At 34.8% G+C, this 20,394-nt stretch overlaps 1 protein-coding gene across 3 annotated transcripts in view; it reads left to right on the top strand.

The window, feature by feature from the left end:
• The window catches only part of BTBD10 (BTB domain containing 10), a 70,528-nt gene that overhangs the window by 35,917 nt on the left and 14,217 nt on the right, over positions 1–20,394 (top strand). For all 3 annotated transcript variants that reach the window (XM_065881857.1, XM_065881858.1, XM_065881856.1), the window contains 4 exons: positions 10,397–10,593; positions 12,622–12,907; positions 15,688–15,790; positions 17,279–17,399. In XM_065881857.1, coding sequence (XP_065737929.1) covers positions 10,397–10,593; positions 12,622–12,907; positions 15,688–15,790; positions 17,279–17,399 — 707 coding nt within the window. The remainder of the gene's footprint in view (positions 1–10,396; positions 10,594–12,621; positions 12,908–15,687; positions 15,791–17,278; positions 17,400–20,394) is intronic.

Here is a 20,394-nt window from a genome sequence, read left to right as displayed (position 1 = left end):
ATCATTTAAACTATTTCTATGGAAAATATGCATCAACATACTTACAGATGACCTTTGAGTAGCCCATTCCTCAGTTGAGAACTGCCCTTTCAGTGATTAGCCTTTGTTTCTTGGGAAACTGATCATAAATTAAGAACAAAAGCTTATAGAAAAGGCAAATTGACAAAAAAGGGAAAAGAAGGGAGAGAAATTTGCATTAAATATGTTGAAAATAGATTTAAAAGTTTAATTGCATTTCTTATATCATCACAGTTACTGACACTTAACAGGATCAGCAAACGTTTTCTATAAAAGGCTGGATAGTAAATATTTTTGGCCGTATGGACTACATAGTCTGTCACAACTCCTCAGTTTTGCCCTTATGGAGTGAAAGCAGCCATAAGCAATATGTAAATGAATGGGTGTGGTGTTCTAATAAAACTTTATTTACAAAATGCGGTAATGGGTTGAATTTGGCTTTGTTTGCCAACTCTTGACCTAACACATTAAAAATACTTGTAGGGCTTCCCTGGTGGCGCAGTGGTTGAGAGTCCGCCTGCTGATGCAGGGGACAGGGGTTCGTGCCCCTGTCCGGGAAGATCCCACATGCCGCAGAGCCGCTGGGCCCGTGAGCCGTGGCCGCTGGCTGAGCCTGTGCCTCCGGAGCCTGTGCTCCGCAATGCGAGAGGCTGCAACAGTGAGAGGCCTGCCGTACCACAAAAAAAAAAAAAAAAGTAAAAATCCCAATTAATGTAAATTAATTGCTTAAAATATATTAATATAAAATCATTTAAAAGGTTTAGTTAAAAAATCTAAAACATAATATAGACTATAGTAATAGAAATGGCTTATTTTTCCCCAAAGTAATATTGCTTCTTTAATAAGGACAGACTAATTAAAAAAATGGATGCATCTAATCTGAAATTTACAAAGATGCTTACCTTGTCCTTAAGGAAAGATGCGTTTGGGGGACTTCCCTGGTGGTCTGGTGGGTAAGACTCCGAGCTTGCAAGGCAGGGGGCCTGGGTTCGATCCCTGGTCCAGTAACTAGATCCCGCATGCATGTAGCAACTAAGAAGCCTGTGTGCCACAACTAAGACCTGGCGCAGACAAAATAAATAAATAATTTTAAAAAAAGAAAAAAAAAGACACACTAAATAGCCCCCATCACCAGGCCGCTAGCCTTAAAAAAGAAAAAACGTGTTTTTAAAAGCTTGATTAAGTGTTTAAAACACCTTGTAAACTGTAAAGCTCCATATCTATATCTCTGTAGACACAAAGACACACACGGAAGTATTTGACAAGGAATAAACAGTTGTCACAGGAAATGCTTAGATGTTATGTATATCCTGAAACTTAAGCTAAATTCAACAAACATTAATAAGACGTACCAGGTTATGATGTTAGTTGCTGGAAGTGTTTAAAGATAAATCCTTAAAGCAGGAAAGTAATATAAGGTTGTACCCTGTGTATACAAGGGTGCCATATATAAGTGAGTACTACTCACTTTGTAGATATTTTAGTTTTATGTATTTGTTACAACAATTTTCTGTTAGCAGCAGTGCTTGTAAATATCATTTATTTCTGGAAATTTTTCATGTATTATTTCTTTGATAACTTACTTCCCTCTGTTCTCTCTGGAACATATCAGTATACATTTGAATGGTGACCTCCTTCCTCTAATTTTCTCGTCCTTTCAGTCTCATTTTTCATTTCTTTTTCTTTTATTCCCAGTTTTTCTTTCAACCCTTCTAGTAACCTTTTAAAATTTCTGCTCTTGTGTTTGAATTTCTAAGAACTCTTTTCATTCTCTAATTAAAAAAAAAAAAATTCCCGTCCTTGTTTTATGGAGACATTTTTAAATAGCACTGAGTTTATTGATTACAGTTTTGCTTTTTCTTCCTGTCTCTACATTGTTTATTGCCTTTTTTGTTAGGTTTATTAAACTTATTGTGAAATAGTTTTTGATTTATAAGAACTTAAAAAAAAATTGTACGGTGAGTTCCTGGGTACTCTTCACCCAGCTTCCCTCAATGATAACATCTCACATAAGTGCATCAAACTAGGAAAATGACATTGATACAGTACTATAAGTGACTATAGACATCAGTTTTTATATGCGCTTTTTCTGGTATATATTCTGTGATAGTTTATCACATATAGATTTGCGTAACTACCACCACAATCAGGATATAAAACTTTTGCATCACCACAGAGAAACTCCTGCATGCTACCCCTTTAGAGTCATACCCATTCCCCATCCCTAATCTCTGACAACCCCTAATTTGTTCTCCATCACTGTAATTTTGCCATTTTGAGAATGATATACAGATGAAGTCAGATAGGATGTAAACTTTGGGGTTTGGGTTTTTCATTCAGCATAATGCCTTTGAGATCTATCGCATTGTTGAACATGTCAGTAGTTTGTTCTTATTTAATTTCTGAGTATTATTCCATTGTATGTATGTACAACAGTTTATCCATTCAGAGAGTGGCATGGTTTTTGTTATAAACTTTGCAATAATTGTTGGATTTAAAAAATTCTCTATATATTACTTTAGTTTTATTACTCCCAACCCCCATAGGAGTCCGTAGTTTCACTGAACAAAATGATAGAGACCCTAAAATTTCTCTTTAATTCTTAGGAACCTGTCTACCTTTGGAAGCTGTTCATGTATTTAGAATTTTTAAACAAATTAGGTGGCAAACTCACATGTGGAAATTCATGCAGAATTAATATTCTAAAGTTTGATATAAATAGATACTTGCTTCTGAGGGTCACTATTTTAGTAAGATTTTTAAACTTTTGGAGAGACTTATTGCCTATTGATTTATCAATACTTTATGCTTCAAAGCATGATTCTTCTTTTTGTAGAATTATTTTTTTTATATAGCAGGCTCTTATTAGTTATCTATTTTATACATTTTAGTGTATATATGTCAATCCCAATCTCCCAATTCATCACACCACCACCACCACCCCTGTGCCACTTTCCCCCCTTGGTGTCCATACGTTTGTTCTCTACATCTGTGTCTATTTCTGCCCTGCTAACCGGTTTGTCTGTACCATTTTTCTAGATTCCACATATATGCGTTAATATGTGATAATTGTTTTTCTCTTTCTGACTTGCTTCACTCTGTATGATAGTCTCTAGATCCATCCACGTCTCTACAAATGACCCAATTTCATTCCTGTTTATGGCTGAGTAATATTCCATTGGATATATGTACCACATCTTTATCCATTCATCTGTCGATGGGCATTTAGGTTGCTTCCATGACCTGGCTATTGTAAATAGTGGTGCAGTGAACGTTGGGGTGCATGTGTCTTTTTAAATTATGGTTTTCTCTGGGTATGTGCCCAGTGGTGGGATTGCTGGGTCATATGGTAATTCTATTTTTAGTTTTCTAAGGAACCTCCATACTGTTCCATAGGGGCTGTATCAGTTTACATTCCCACCAACAGTGCAAGAGGGTTCCCTTTTCTGCACATCCTCTCCAGCATTTGTTATTTGTAGGTTTTCTGATGATGCCCATTCTAACTGGTGTGAGGTGATACCTCATTGTAGTTTTGATTTGTATTTCTCTAATAATTAGTGATGTTGAGCAGCTTTTCATGTGCTTCTTGGCCATCTGTATATCTTCTTTGGAGAAATGTCTATTTAGGTCTCCTGCCCATTTTTGGATTGGGTTGTTTGTTTTTTTAATATTGAGCTGCATGAGCTGTTTATATATTTTGGAGATTAATCCTTTGTCTGTTGATTCATTTGCGAATATTTCTCCCATTCTGAGGGTTGTCTTTTCATCTTGTTTGTAGTTTCCTTTGCTGTGCAGAAGCGTTGAAGTTTCATTAGGTCCCATTTGTTTATTTTTGTTTTTCTTTCCATTACTCTAGGAGGTGGATCAAAAAAGATCTTGCTGTGATTTATGTCAAAGAGTGTTCTTCCTATGTTTTCCTCTAAGAGTTTTATAATGTCTGGTCTTACGTTTAGGTCTCTAATCCATTTTGAGTTTATTTTTGTGTATGGTGTTAGGGAGTGTTCTAATTTCATTCTTTTACATGTAGCTGTTTAGTTTTCCCAGCACCACTTATTGAAGAGACTGTCTTTTCTCCATTGTGTATCTTTGCCTCCTTTGTCATAGATTAGTTGACCGTAGGTGCGTGGGTTTATCTCTGGGCTTTCTGTACTGTTCCATTGATCTATATTTCTGTTTTTGTGCCAGTACCATACTGTCTTGATTACTGTAGCTTTGTGGTATAGTCTGAAGTCAGGGAGTCTGATTCCTCAAGCTCCATTTTTTTCCCCTAAAGACTGCTTTGGCTATTCGGGGTCTTTTGTGTCTCCATACAAATTTTAAGATTTTTTTGTTCTAGTTCTGTAAAAAATGCCATTGGTAATTTCATAGGGATTGCATTGAGTCTGTAGATTGCTTTGGGTAGTATAGTCATTTTCACAGTATTGATTCTTCCAATCCAAGAACATGGTATATCTCTCCATCTGTTGGTATCATCTTTAATTTCTTTCATCAGGGTCTTTTAGTTTTCTGCCTACAGGTCTTCTGTCTCCCTAGGTAGGTTTATTCCTAGGTATTTTATTCTTTTTGTTGCAGTGGTAAATGGGAGTGTTTCCTTAATTTCTCTTTCAGATTTTTCATCATTAGTGTATAGGAATGCAAGAGATTTCTGTCCGTTAACTTTGTATCCTGCAACTTTACCAAATTCATCGATTAGCTCCATTAGTTTTCTGGTGGAATCTTTAGGATTCTCTATGTATAGTATCATGTCATCTGCAAACAGTGACAGTTTTACTTCTTCTTTTCCAATTTGTATTCCTTTTATTTCTTTTTCTTCTCTGATTGCCATGGCTAGGACTTCCAAAGCTGTATTGAATAATAGTGGTGAGAATGGACATCCTTGTCTTGTTCCTGATCTTAGAGGAAATGCTTTCAGTTTTTCACCCTTTAGAATGTTTGCTGTGGGTTTGTCATATATGGCCTTTATTATGTTGAGGTAGGTTCCCTTGATGCCCACTTTCTAGAGTTTTTGTCATAAATGGGTGTTGAATTTTGTCAGAAGCTTTTTATGCATCTATTGAGATGATCATATGGTTTTTATTTTTCAGTTTGTTAATATGGTGTATCACACTGATTGATTTGCATATATTGAAGAATCCTTGCATCCCTGGGATAAATCCCACTTGATCATGGTGTATGATCCTTTTAATGTGTTGTTGGATTCTGTTTGCTAGTATTTTGTTGAGGATTTTTGCATCTATATTCATCAGTGATATTGGCCTCTAATTTTCTTTTTTTGTAGTATCTTTGTCTGGTTTTGGTATCAGGGTGATGGTGGCCTCATAGAATGAGTTTGGGAGTATTCCTTCCTCTGCAATTTTTTGGAAGAGTTTGAGAAGAATGGGTGTTAGCTGTTCTCTAAGTGTTTGATGGAATTCACCTGTGAAGCCATCTGGTCCTGGACTTTTGTTTGTTGGAAGATTTTTTTTTTTTTTTTTTTTTTTGCCGGTACGCGGGCCTCTCACTGTTGTGGCCTCTCCCGTTGCGGAGCACAGGCTCCGGACGCGCAGGCTCAGCGGCCATGGCTCACGGGCCCAGCCGCTCCGCGGCATGTGGGATCTTCCCGGTCCGGGGCACGAACCCGTGTCACCTGCATCGGCAGGCGGACTCTCAACCACTGCGCCACCAGGGAAGCCCTGTTGGAAGATTTTTAATCACAGTTTCATTACTTGTGATTGGTCTGTTCATATTTTCCATTTCTTCCTGGTTTTGTCTTAGAAGGTTATACCTTTCTAAGAATTTGTCCATTTCTTCCAGGTTGTCTATTTTATTGGCATAGAGTTGCTTGTAGTAGTCTCTTAGGATGCTTTGTATTTCTGTGGTATCTGTTGTAACTTCTCATTTTTCATTTCCAATTTTATTGATTTGAGTCCTCCCTCTTTTTCTTGATGAGTCTGGCTAATGGTTTATCAATTTTGTTTATCTTCTCAAAGAGCCAGCTTTTAGTTTTATTGACCTTTGCTATTGTTTTCTTTGTTTCTATTTCTTTTATTTCTTCTCTGATCTTCATGAGTTCTTTCCTTCTGCTATCTTTGGGTTTTATTCATTTCTCTTTCTCTAGTTCCTTTAGGTGTAAGGTTAGATTGTTTATTTTAGATTTTTCTTGTTTCTTGAGGTAGGCTTGTATTGCTATAAACTTCTCTCTTAGAACTGGTTTTGCTGCATCCTATAGGTTTTGGGTCATCGTGTTTTCATTGTCATTTGTCTCTAGTTCGTTTTTGATTTCCTCTTTGATTTCAGTGATTTCTTGGTTATTTAGTAATGTACTGTTCAGCCTCCATGTGTTTGTGTTTTTCATGTTTCTTTTTCCCTGTAATTGATTTCTAATCTCATAGTGTTGTGTATTGATTTTGGAATATTCAACCAGTCTTGCATTTTTGGTACAAAATCCTTTAGACCTTGGTGTATTGACATTTTTATATATTGCTGTATGGAAACTACTAAACTTTTGTTTAAAATATTTGCGTCTATGTTCTGAGGGATGTAGGTTCTGGTAATGTCTTTCTCTGGTTTTGGTATCTGGGTAATGCTGGCCTCATAGAATGTTAGGAAATATTATCTTTTCTTCAATTTTCTAGAAGAATTTGTGTAGGATTGGTGTTATTTCTATCTTAAATGCTTGGTAGAATTATCAGTGAAGCCATCTTGGCCTGGAGTTAGAGGGTAAGTTCTTAACTATAAATTCAAATTCTTTCATAGACATTCAGCTGTTCACTGTATTTGTTTCTTCTGGAGTGAGCTTTGGTAGTTTGGAATTTGTCCAGTTCTTCTGAATTGATGAATTTATTTGCATAAAGTTGTTTATAATATTTTATCTCTCTTTTAATACATGCAGACTTTGTAGTGAGGTCTACTCTCATGTCTGATATTGGTAATTTGTATCTCCTCAATTTTTTCCCCAGTTTGTCTGGAGATTTTATCAATTTTAATGATGTTTTCAAAGAACTAGCTTTTGTTTTCATTGATTTTTCCCTATTCTTTTTCTGTTTTCTATTATTTTGACTTCCACTCTGATCTTTATTAATTTTTTATAGTTTCTTTAGGTTTAATTTGCTCTTTGTCTAGTTTCTTAAGGCAGAAACTGAGGTGATTTTTTTCTTTGACCTTCTTTTCTATCATAGGCATTTAAAGCTATAATTTGCTTCTTAACTCCTGCTGTAATATCATGCCATTCCACAAATTTTGATACACTGGACTTCTTTCACTTCAGAATTTTCTCTTTTCCTTTCTGATTTCTTTTTTGCTTTCTGGGTTATTTTAAAAGATTTTATCTAATTTCCAATATTTGGGAATTTTCCAGGTATCTTTCTGTTACTGAATTTTAATTTAATTTCATTGTAACCAGAGAACATACTTTTTATGATTGAATTCTTTTAAATGTATTGAGACTTGTTTTATTGCACAGAATATGGTCTTTCTTGATAAATGTTCTGTGTGCATATCAAAAGAATGAATTTTCTGCTCTTGTTGGGTGAAATGTTTCATAAATGTCAGTTAGGTTAAGCTAGTTGATAGTGTTGTTCAAATGTTATTCATCTTTACTGATTTTCTGTCTGCTTGTTCTGTATTTGTATTTGTTTGTATCTGCGGCATGTGGGATCTTTCTGGACCAGAGCACGAACCTGTGTCCCCTGCATCGGCAGGCGGACTCTCAACCACTGCGCCACCAGGGAAGCCCTGTACCTTTATATTTAAAGTTTGATTCTTGTAGGCAGCATATAGTTGGGTCTGGTTTTTATATCCAGCAAGATGTTGGGGCTGGTGCATTCTTCATCTCCTTACCTGTTGTCAGTTCACGTATCCCAAACTCTCTTAGATGCAACATGAAGCAGAGTTATCCCCTGTGAACTTACTTGCCCTCATTTTTGTTTGCACATATTATTTTTGCCCTTAGATTGCTTTCCTGCTCTAAAATTATTTAACTAAATAGAGTAGGACATAATTAGTCTTCCATGACATCTGATTTTGAAGGTCTGATTCAGAGTACATTCCATTTGAGAATGAAAAGAAAGGACAGGAGTGTATTATGACACCTTTTGCATTGATTTAACATCTAAACAGTTTAGAAATGAAGCCAATATTTCAGCAGAATGCTCAGCAGCATTTAATCTTTCAGCTGGAGAGATGTCTAGTTGAAATCCTTTTTCAATTAATCAGTCTGCTTGGCCCTTAACGAACGTTTATCCTGCATTTGCCTTAGTTGTAGTGGTGTTTGTACCTTGTCTGTTAAATTATCAATTAGATTCATATTTAGAAAATGTGTTTATTAGCACATTTAAAACTTAGCATCTAGAATAATTTAAGGAGTTATTTTTTCCAATATATAATCCTTATTCTATTATTGTGGATTCCTTTCTTTTTCCTACTTTAGGACACGAGCCAGAAATTCCATTGTTCCTACTCTGAAGGTTTTTAACCTGAAAGTAGGATCTTTTGATTTGTTCTATTTGAAGAAAAAAATTATGTTCCAAGGATGTGATCCTACTCTTATCTGTTTCACTAGAAGGAAGGTGGGAGTAGAGGGTTTTGTTTGTTTGTTTGTTTCTGTCTGTAGGTTTATGAGAGACAAATGACTGATACAAGCTGGTAGGTTGCCTTTATTTCCATAGAAGTCACTCTTCGGGTAGTTACAAAGTCAGCCTTTTGTCTTTTTAGTCTGTTATAGTGAGATGACAGCGATTTTCATAATGAAAGAAACCACTAAAATAACAAAATGAAGTGTTATAGCTAATAAATCAGCAGAGGAGATGATCCTGGAACATTATCGGATTTAAAACTGAATCATCAAGATTAAATTTTTAACTGGTGTGGTTTTGGTGAAGGAGAGCAGGGTAACATCGTGGAGGGGGTACTGGAATGAATTGAAAGGATTAGGATACAGTGTTAATATGGTATCCACTAAATTCTTTGTGACTCTGAGCAAGTCTTGTGATTTTGAACTTTATTATCTTCACCTGTTATAACTAAATAAACTAACATTTAATGGGTGATTCTATTGTACCAGGCACATTGCTGGTCAGCTTACTTATTATACTTCATTTAATCCTCATATTGAACTTAGAAAGTAAAAAGAATCTACAGATGAGGAAATGAAGGTTCCAAAATGTTAAGTAACATTCAACATGTTGAGCAATTAAGTCTTAATGGACAATTGATTCTAAGTCTTTATTACTCTAAAGCCATGAAGTTCTTTCTATTCCTGTTTCTTCTGTTTCTAAAAAGCACTTTAATATTTTTAAACTATGAAGCATGTGTTTTGTTTGCTAAGGTGGTAAATTTCCACCTGCCTTAGGTCAGGCTCTCTCATTTTTGTTCCTATCAGTTTTCCTACTTGCAGTGTATTCTGATTATTAAAATCTTACTTGTTAGTGCCTGATTCACCAGTGATTTACAGTGATGTCTTCTTCATGTGAGAACTTAAAGCATTTATTATCTATCACTCATTTAGTAGTTATATATTTGAGATACATTTAGTCATTTTATATTTGAAATTTGGGATAGCTCTTGAATTGTTTACATTTCTGCATGTCCATGTATATAACTGCTACACTTAAATCATAAGCTCCCTGAGGGAGCTGCTTCTTTCTTGGCAGGTAGCACAGCATTGTGCACATAGCATATATAACTTAATAAATAATTGTGTGAATGAATGCTGTCAACTAGAATATTTTAATCATCATTCCCAGTTATTCACTTCTCATGGGCAAATTTATGTAGGATGTTTTCAAAATATTAAATTTTGTAACTTTACATAGTCAGTGCTGTTAGCTTTTTAGAAAAATGCTTTTTAAAATTTTTGAAGAGGGTTCAATCAAAATCAAAATAGCATGTAGACTTATTTTATTTGTCAGGGAGACCAGTTACTTTACCCATACCTCAGAGTTCCAGAAGCTGGTGCTCTTTCCCTCCCTTTCCCCCTGACAATCAAGGAAATCAAAAGAACACTTGAGTAATATTTAAAAGATCTGGGTGGTCTCTGCCGCCCCCGCTGCTGCTGCTGCTGCTGCTGCTGCTGCTGCTGCTGCTGCTGCTGCTGCTGCTGCTGCTATCACTACTACTACCTCCTCTATTACTAACTAAAAAGTCAGTTAACCATTCTGGGCTTTGGCTTTCTCGTCCTTAAAAGAAGACTGAGTTGGAGTATGTGATCTTTAAAGACATAGTGTTCCAGAATTTTTAAAACCTGCAAGTTTAAAGTAAATTAGGTTTCAGAATTGTAAAGTAACATTTGATTCTTGCATTTCAAAATATTAGTAGCTTTATGTTAATTGGGGTTTTTGGGGAAAGCATTTGTGATTTCATGTTCTACTTTTATGGTTAATTTTCTTTTCTAATTTATCAGTGCTCCCTCACGTGTTGCTAAAGGAGTTGTTGAGTACACCAAAATGAGTCTACATGGTGCTAGTGGGGGACATGAGAGATCAAGAGATAGACGAAGGTCAAGTGACCGATCTCGAGATTCATCTCACGAAAGAACAGAATCTCAGCTCACTCCTTGTATTAGAAATGTTACTTCTCCAACACGGCAGCACCATGTTGGTATGTAAAATCAACTAAGCTTCCCAGTGGTTTTTAAAAGAATGCATTTACCTTTTTTTTTTTTTGGCCACGTCTCGAGGCTTGTGGCATCTTAGTTTCCCGATTGATCCTGGCATTGAAAGTGTCAAGTCCTAATCACTGCACCACCAGGGAATTCCCAATGCATTTACCTTTTTAATGCAGTAATAACAATGATTTGTGCCTAATACTTCAGAGTAAAATTAACTTCTTACTTCTGTTCATTGCTTCTGTTTTAGCTTAGCTTGGTTCTTGCTGTGAAAAACAGCTTATTAAATGAAACTTAAAAGTGAATTTCTTTTAATAGTCTGGGACAGTCTTATAAAAGAAATAATTTGAACAGCCTTTAAAACTGTAATATGTAGATTTAAACTTTTTTTATGTGATTTTTATCTTGTGAGATATTGAGCAGTGGTTTATTTTAAAATAGTTTGTAGTGAATTATTGATAAGAATCCTTGTTAATCATATTTAAAAAGGAAGTGAAAGAGTAAGCGTTGTAAGGTAATTTATCTTGATTTTTGACAATATTTTAGATTTAATAAAAAAATAGAAGAGGAAAAGGAAGGTGTGAAGTGGTTTTTTTTTTTCTTAACAACTAGCTCAGGTCTTTTTCTTCCTTCCTACTTATTACTGTAAATGAATGCTATTACCTCAGGTAAATACATTGTGTGACTGTAAAACAGTAGTCTGAAGTGGAGGTACATAAACAATGTGAGCTTGCTGATTTTTATTTTCCACTCAGAAGTGGCAAATTAAATAATTTGACTTACTATTTGAGGTAGTTTCTGAAAACCTCGTATAAACCAAAATCATTTATATTAGGGTCTGATGATGTGGAGACGTTTTCAGTGTCTAAGTAGGTCTTAAAAGTCAGACTAATACTGATAAGCTAAAAACCAACAAAAGTATAAATAAGAGTTGACTGTTTGTTATATGCAAAGTTTAGTATCTGGAAGGAGAATAGGAGATAAATTATTTTATTACTTTAGCAAATTTTACTTTGGGGATGCTACCAGCCTTGTGGAAATAGGCAATAAAAGGGAGGTGTCAGGGTATCTCTGGAGATACAGCAAACCTAATTATATAACCAGTAAAGCTGTACAGAGTGTTCTAAGTAGCTTGAGTCATGGAGGAATTTGGCAAAAGCTGATGAAACTGATGAGATGGAGGTATATTTTTAGGTCACCTTTAAAGTTTAGTAATCTAGCCTCTAAAGGAAACTTATCACAAAATCTTAGTTTTAATGTCCCCTTTGTAGACTATTGGAACCGCTAAAGAAAATTTTCTGACTTTCAACAATGTTTCCTATTAAAACTATAGCTAATAATATGATCCTATAAAATTTTAGTAGTGCTTTATTCAAAAATGAGAATGAGAACAAAGCAGTATATCATAAGCTATTAAAACCACTTAATTTGCTAAGACATTAAAAGTCATTTAAAAACATAAATATACTTCTTAATGTCTGCAGTGAAATTTTTTTCTTCCTTTGGGACCTTCCTTTTGTGAGACAAATAGCTGGTTTGGGGATTTCCTTATTAACATAGTAAGAGTCCAAAGTTTGTACTTTGTGTTTTCAGAATAGTGTTAATACTTTCAGTGTTTAGGAGAGTTAAAATTGTTATTAATCTTTTACTAACTTTTAATGCTTATTTATGTGACTTCTGAGAATATTCCTCTCCTTGGGTTTCTATATATTTTTAAGTAGGGCAATAATATAAAATTTACCTTACTTTTGATCTTAGTCTGGGTCAACATTAGTCAGCTATACATCTTTTTTAAAAAGTCTACAAAATTAATTTTTTTAGAAAACAATTTGATGTTTTAGGTTTCATTCCTAGAAAATAAATGAACATATATGATCTGTGAAATTTTATTTGAAATCAAAAAAGCAGAAATGCAGTGATATAAAACAGCTTTTCTAAATCACAGTTTTTAAAAGATATATATAAACCTCAAATTTTTATAAAGAAAATTTGCATAACTTTGTTTAACATCTATATTTCAGAACGTGAGAAAGATCACAGCTCCTCTCGTCCAAGCAGTCCTCGTCCTCAGAAAGCATCTCCAAGTGGTTCCAGTAGCAGTGCTGGGAACAGCAGCAGAAACAGTAGTCAGTCAAGTTCAGATGGTAGCTGTAAGACATCTGGGGAAATGGTGTTTGTGTATGAAAATGCAAAAGAAGGAGCTCGGAATGTAAGAACGTCAGAACGAGTGACACTAATAGTGGATAACACTAGATTTGTTGTAGACCCATCCATTTTTACTGCACAGCCAAATACAATGTTGGGCAGGTTTGTATTGCTGTTCTTTGTATTATTAATTATAAAGCACTTTAACATTGCTTTGGGTTTTTTTCATTTAAAGTTTTACAGTAATTCTCTGGTGGAATACAGTGTTCCTGCTGAGCTTTTTGAGGTTAAATAATTTGCTGAAGTTAATCCGGCTAGAAAGTGGTAGAGCCAGATCTTGAACTTGTTTTTATTTCAAATAATCTTTGCTATACCAGTAGAAATAGCAAATATATTAGTTAAATGAAGACAGGACACTAAAAGATCTCTATAGGTTGAAAGCATAGATTGTATTTAACAAGGTGAATTTAACAGTGATAATGCTTCCTTCACTTAGGGCTCCCAAATTCAACCTCCAAATACAGCAGGTATTAGCATTTCATTAGCTGAAAAGTTAGCATGAGTTATCAATTTGATGTAGATACTTAAAAAAGAAATAATATTAACAAGTAGTTAGTAGAATGAAGGAGAGATAATTGTCTCTTAATCTGTACTAGTCTGGAGTAATAGATTAATATAAAGTTTTTAGTTATGGGAACCACAATCTAGAACTGATATAGACAATATGGACTCGTTATGGGAACTTCTGTCTAAGAATATAGACTTGATTTTTCAAAGTGTTCAAAACTAGGATCAGGGCTTCCTGGTGGCGCAGTGGTTGAGGGTCCGCCTGCCGATGCAGGGGACATGGGTTTGTGCCCTGGTCCGGGAAGATCCCACATACTGCAGAGCGGCTGGGCCCGTGAGCCATGGCCGCTGAGCCTGTGCATCTGGAGCCTGTGCTCTGCAACGGGAGAGGCCACAACAGTGAGAGGCCCGCGTACCGCAAAAAAAAAAAAAAAAAAAACTAGGATCAAACACCTTTTAATTGTAAAATTAGTGCCTTTTTTCCATTCATTCTAATATAAAATGAAGGAGACACATAAATGAAATGGAAGTTTACATGAGGTAAGAAAAAAAAAAAACCTTGTGTTTTTTGCTAGGTTGTATATGTAACTATTTGGCATACATCTGTGTGTGTGTGTGTGTGTGTGTGTGTGATTTGTAAGTATCTCTGAATACCAAATAAATGCCAGCATGTGACACTGTTTACGTTTTGAGTAGACAAATATTTCCTTTTAACATTGGCACTAGACTTTACATCTGTACGAAAAAAAAATACTTGAACTCTATAAGCTTTTATGTATTATTAGAAGCATAAGGAAGATTGTTGATCTGAGCTCCTAAGAGTATGATTCAACACTGATAATACTTTATATTTTTACCTAAACTGTAAAGGAACACAGTTAAAAGGTAGAAGTAGATATTTGAAATTCTTCAACTGATAGGTTACATTTTTCTTAAAACAAAACAAATGCAAAAGAAGTTTTGTGTGTTTGTGATCCATATTGATCTGAAAAGTATAGCTTTCCCCTTTTGTAAAAATTTCAAGTATTTGAGAAAATTGCATGACATTTGATTCCTGAAAGACTCTCTTCTTTTTTTCCCAAATCAGTGAAGGCTTCTTTTCATGTCAGTTGACGAAAGCATATCTTTGGGGATGAAAATTAATATTCATGGGAATTGTAAAAAACAGTTGGCATTCTTTTGGAAACTTTGAAATAAAAAAGCTTTGTTGTTTATAGGTTTCTGTGTTATAACAAAAGAGGGAACTATTTAAATTGGGAAATTGTTGAATAGAAAACTTAGATCAGCCATATTTACTTTAGGAATGGTGGCATCATTGAATTCAGAGGTTCAAATTCCTTTAATCACAATTTTAAAATTTTCTTGGGAGTTATGCATTCAGCTTTTCATTTTGAAGGACCTGTTTTGCAAATTGCCTCTTTTCTAAATAGTTACTGTTAAAGGGCCAACAACATGACTTGAAAAAATATAAATTCATTTGTATTTTCTTTTTGTAAAAATTAAGAGCTTGTTATTTATTTAGAATTTTCATTCTCTTCTTAACTTGGTCATTTCTCCCTACCCCAGCATTTGATTGCTTGTTTTTCAGTTCTGGAATGCAAGTATAAGAATTTTGTGCAAAATTTGTTACATTTATAGTTAAGATTGTGAAAAGTAACCTAATCTGCATACCCTTATTCTACTTTTTTCTAGTTTAGATTACTATATGTGCTTCTTTATAGAATAACTTTGCATTGAAGACAGTCGTTTTAAGGAAAAGGCACAGATAGCATAGTTTTCCCTCCCTCCGTCCCCTCCCCTCCCCTCCCCTCCCCTCCCCTCCCCTCCCCTCCCCTCCCCTCCCTCCCCTCCCCTCCCCTCCCCTCCCCTCCCCTCCCCTCCCCTCCCCCCCTCCCCTCCCTCCCCTCCCCTCCCCTCCCCTCCCCTCCCCCTCCCCTCCCCTCCCCTCCCCTCCCCCCTTCCCTCTCCTCTCCTCCTCCCCTCTCCTCCTCCCCCCCTCTCCCTCCATCCTTCCTTTCCTTCCTTTCTTTCTTTTTCTGGTTAAAATTAGTATAAGAATTTCTCCTAGATTGATGGTTTTTTTTCATCCTCTGAAGTGAAGGGACTGGAAAGTTTTTTAGCTTCTGAATTTTATTAATTTATTTTGTTTTCTTATAGGGAATCTTTACTACTGTTTCCTCACACAAAAACATATTTTAATATTCCTTCATTTATTACATTTGCCTGAATAAACTTCTGATAAACATTCTTGAACTAATTTAATTACATAATTTAATGCTTAAATTATAATTCCTTTTTACTTTTGTACATGAAGACAATTTTCCCTTTTGAAGGAATATCTTAGTGATATATTTCTCAATTATTTGCTACCATAGGATGTTTGGATCTGGCAGAGAACATAACTTTACACGTCCCAATGAGAAGGGAGAGTATGAGGTGGCAGAGGGGATTGGCTCTACTGTGTTTCGAGCTATTCTGGTGAGTGCTCTTTCTTATGTGTATTGATTGAATCAGTTGACCCCTTCTTGTTAGGTACTTGGATTGGAAGCAGAGTTCTATTTGGATATCTCTATGGAAGTATCCAGGGCATTTAAAAAAAAATACAATTTATCTTTTTTTGCTGTGTAAATATAATATGATATAAATAAATTAATTTTATAACCTTCATAAAGATAAGATAGGGGATAATTCATCTCTTAGGTCTGCACAGGCAATTCTTTCAAGAGTTTAGTGGTAACATTTCTATAGTCACATTACTCCACCCTCTTAATTCTATTAAATACAGTAAGTTGATAATTTTTTACTACCAGAGAATAAATGTGGCTACTGGAATTCTAGTATTTTATTGCATATAACTAACAATGGACACTTACGAACATTTAAAAGTCATCTCTAAAATGTATTTCTTACCATCTTTGTTTTAAATCTTAAAAAAAAATTTTTAACTTTTTATTTTGAGGAATATTTGAATTAGTACTACAAGTCCCTATTATAATTTTAAATCAGTGATAAAGGTTTGATTTACAGTGTGTGACAGTTTATGCCACACTCTGAAAATATGGTTTCCTTAAATAGTTTTGTGGGAAGAGGAGAGGGAAGATCCTGAGGTACAAGACAGGAAAAGTAGTTGATAATGATCAGTACTAACAAGTACTTTGAAAAGTACCAGAAGATGTCTTGCTTCCATTCATGTAGCAACTTCAGAAATAAGAAAGAAGCTTGAGGCAGAGCCTTTTCAGACTTGAGCCTGAAAAAGCTTGAGCCTTTTCAGCTTCCCATACTTCCATTTGACCCCCAATGGAGTTGATAAGTTTACTCCATGACTCAGCTATGCAGTAACTTATCTGTAGTTCTCGGCCAGCCCCTAATAGCATTTTAAGTAGATTTTGGAAATAATTACTATTATTGTTTGTAATAATGTGGGCAACACCAAAGAACAGTATTTGGAAGAAGAATATCTAATTGTGTGTTCTGTTTGCATATATTTGAATACTTGGATATCATTTTGAAGTTCTTTACTAAAAACCTTAAATTTTGCTCAATTCTTTAGGTAATATTTAAGGTAACTTAAAATATATCATTTAACTTCCTTAACAAATTTTTAAAAAATGCATGGTAGTTATGTAGACAAATAATTTGTAAGGGGGAGAATACATATACATTAGCATGATATAGTAGAGAGAAGAGATGCATAATTAATGAGGAGACCTGGGTGCTAATCTTACCTCTGCTGTTAAATAATTTTATAATAACTGGGTGAGTCAGTGAACCCATTTGGACATAAACTTTTCTTGTTGGTAAAATGAAAAAGTGGTTAGGTGAACGGAGGTCCCACCTAACTTTAAAATTCCACAATTCCTCAGAGTACCACGATTTTTGAAAATTCTACCAGTCCAACCTTAATAATAAGTTTTGCCTACCTCGTGCACTAGATGTTCTATGCATTCTTTACTTTTTTTTTTTCAGGATTACTATAAAACAGGAATAATCCGTTGTCCTGATGGCATATCTATTCCTGAACTGAGAGAAGCTTGCGACTATCTTTGTATCTCTTTTGAATATAGTACTATTAAATGTAGAGATCTCAGTAAGTATGATGTTTTGTGTGTGAGTGTTTGTAGAGTTAAAATATATTGGAATGAAATGCCTGAAATAATGCTGTTTACCTAGACTTCAAGTATTTGTTTAATTGAATTCTAGAACACTAATACCATGAAGATTATTTGTGAAAGTCCACAGAAATCTTTGTAAGCTCTTGGTGTAATTTTCCAAAACTTTCTTTCAACTTTAATAATTTTTTTGTTTATAGACTCTCCCAGATTTCCTCTTCAACTGTTTCCTCTATCATTTGTTGCCAGTCTTCATCTCCCAGCTTGGGAGCCCTGGCTTTGGCCAAGTGGTATTTGCCTTCGCTCCTCAGATCACATCAACCAAAAATTTATAATTTTTTTGTACTTGCCATGTAATATAACATCCTAAGCCACTTTGAAAGATATAAATAATTCTCAAAAAGAGTATTTGTCATTAAAGATTTTAGATTGAATACCAAGTACCTAGCCCTCATTTATACAAAGGGTTAAATGACTTTATCCAAGAACTTCAAACATAGTCTCAGAGCAGGGTCTAGACCTTTGGAAATCTTAACTCTGTGATTGATATTTTCCTGTCACTCCCTTCCTTAGCACCCCTCCCTTTTACTGTTACATCATGCCTAAGAAAAAAGGTGATTATACACAGAAAAGTCAAAATGTATATGAGAATTATCAAATGTTGACTTGTATATTAAGTGGTTGGAAAAGTTCAGAAGAAGCAGATGTCACTGTGGGCTAGTGGGATTGGGGAAGAGTTCAGAGGAGACAGGTAGTAAAGAGTGAATAGGAGTGATTTAGCAAGAATGGAGTAGGAAGGTTACTCATTTGGGGATTACAGATGTAAGTGATAGACTTTGGAAATAACCTAGTTGGTGCAGAGACTATATTGGGACTGGAAGGGGATGGGAATAAATAGGGGGGCCAGATTATGGAAGGTCTTTAAACTAATATTCTTACATTTTATCCTATGTAATGTGGGAAGCCATTTTAAAAGTTTGCTACCTGTGATTATAGATATATGTTAGTCCCAGATATATGGTTATCTTTACTTCATTACCTAAACTCAACACTAGTTTAGCAGAGTGGGGTCATACCTTCTCAACATTGATGTGTTAGTAATTGTGAATGGGAAATTTTATTTAAATTTGTAAGGCAACTACTATATATTTAAGTGTAGCGAACCTTCATGCTTAATTATGATTTAACTTCTTGAAAATGAGTGGCCTTATTAGGTCTGTTCCTAAGTACCATTTTCTTTTTGCCAGACATTTAAAGTCTCCATAGGGACAAAGGATTGGATGGTCCACCTTTGAGTCCATTTCTATATAAATGATATTTAAAAGTTTAAAGTCAAGTAGCTGGACAGCTGAAGCGTACAGCTGTAAACTTGAACAGAGTGTTCACATCTTAAAAAATGTTTTTTTGAAATCATGAGCATTAATTATTCTAATTTATAATTCTTTGACTTCAAGTTTTGTGTTTTTTTATTCATGGGACCATTTTAATTTAACTTTATATGATTAAATGTTGAATTTTGGTGACTGTCAGATAAAAAAACACAAGAATTCCTTATAGATGAATGGATTTTAGTTCTGTAATCCTTTGGACATAGTTTACCTTGTCATCACTGTTAAGTATCATTTATTTGTTATGGAATTAAAGGTAAGAATATTTATGTGTAATAGAAAGAAAATATGTGTAATATGGTTTTTCTAAACTTTTGGCCTTTAAATAATACTTGTGTTTCTAGATTACTTGTAATATGTATTACTGGAAATTTAGAGATTCTCATAGACTTTATTGCAACAAAGCTATATAGAATTTGAAGAGATAGAAATGGTCTTGTAAAATATAAAAGGATACTGTAGGTGTAGACTTGAGTCCAAAAATGAATTTTTTCCTGCAAATATGTGCCTTTACTGAATATTGTAATGGCACTTTACACCAAAATGTCTTTTTGTCTCTTACTTAAAATTACAGAAGTACTAAATGTATATTGAATAGAGCATCCTGGATTTCTTGGGCAAGTTACTTAAAACCTTGTTTCTTAGTTGCCTCATCTTTAAAATGGGAGACAGTAATATTACTTACTTCACAAGGTTGTTGTGAAGATTATTAAATGGATAGTGCTTGACACATAGTGTTAAATAAGGGTTTGCTTTAAAAAAAAAAGTAGCAAAATTAGGAAATAAAGGTAAAGTAAAATAAAAAATATTAAAGGATCATATTGTACATTGCTATTTTATATTTCCACATGAAAATATATTGTGAATAACTGCATTAGAAAATATGCTTTAATAACAACTTGTTCAATGGTTTACATAGTTATCACTCATTTTCTGCATTTTTATTGAATACTCACTTTATACTAAATATTAGGTATGTGAAAAGCAACAAGAAAAGACAAGACCCCTGTCCTTATCATGCTTGCAGTTTAGTGGGAAAAACAGATAAGTAAATTATATTGTGTTAGAGGAAGAATAGGGTACTAAATGAGCATGTAGGAGCCGTACCTAACTTCGGTGTGCGGGCTTGAGGAAGCTTTCTGGAGGAGATGGAAGAGGAAGTGTGTTTCAGGCAGAAGGAATGCTATGTTTAGTGGCAAGAAGATTAGTACAGTGAGGAAATGACTTGTTAATCTTCTGTCATAGAGCTTCCCATATAGTGAAGGAGCTTTGGTTGGTAGCTCCCCAACTAGGCTATAATTTCTTCACTGTCTATATTCTCTTAACAGGTAAGCACTGTAATCCAGAAGAGGTTTTGAGAACCAGGGCTGGACTCACAAATGAAGGCCTGGGGCTAAGAGAAATGAAAATATAGTGTCCAGGGTGAAAGTGGTATGGAAAATGAAATTTAAAGTTTGCAAAAGGACCAGTTCAGAAGGCCCAGGAAGAAAGGCACCATCCATGTGGGAGATAGTCAGATTGTAAACAAATATCAAAAAACTGAAGTTACATTTAGTTTGAGAAGGGAGATAAGAGGCAGGGACTA

Source organism: Phocoena phocoena, chromosome 8 (assembly GCF_963924675.1).
Source record: "Phocoena phocoena chromosome 8, mPhoPho1.1, whole genome shotgun sequence".
NCBI lineage: Eukaryota > Metazoa > Chordata > Mammalia > Artiodactyla > Phocoenidae > Phocoena > Phocoena phocoena.
The sequence above is the reverse complement of the archived record's forward strand: the minus strand, read 5'-3'. Positions and strand labels throughout refer to the sequence as shown.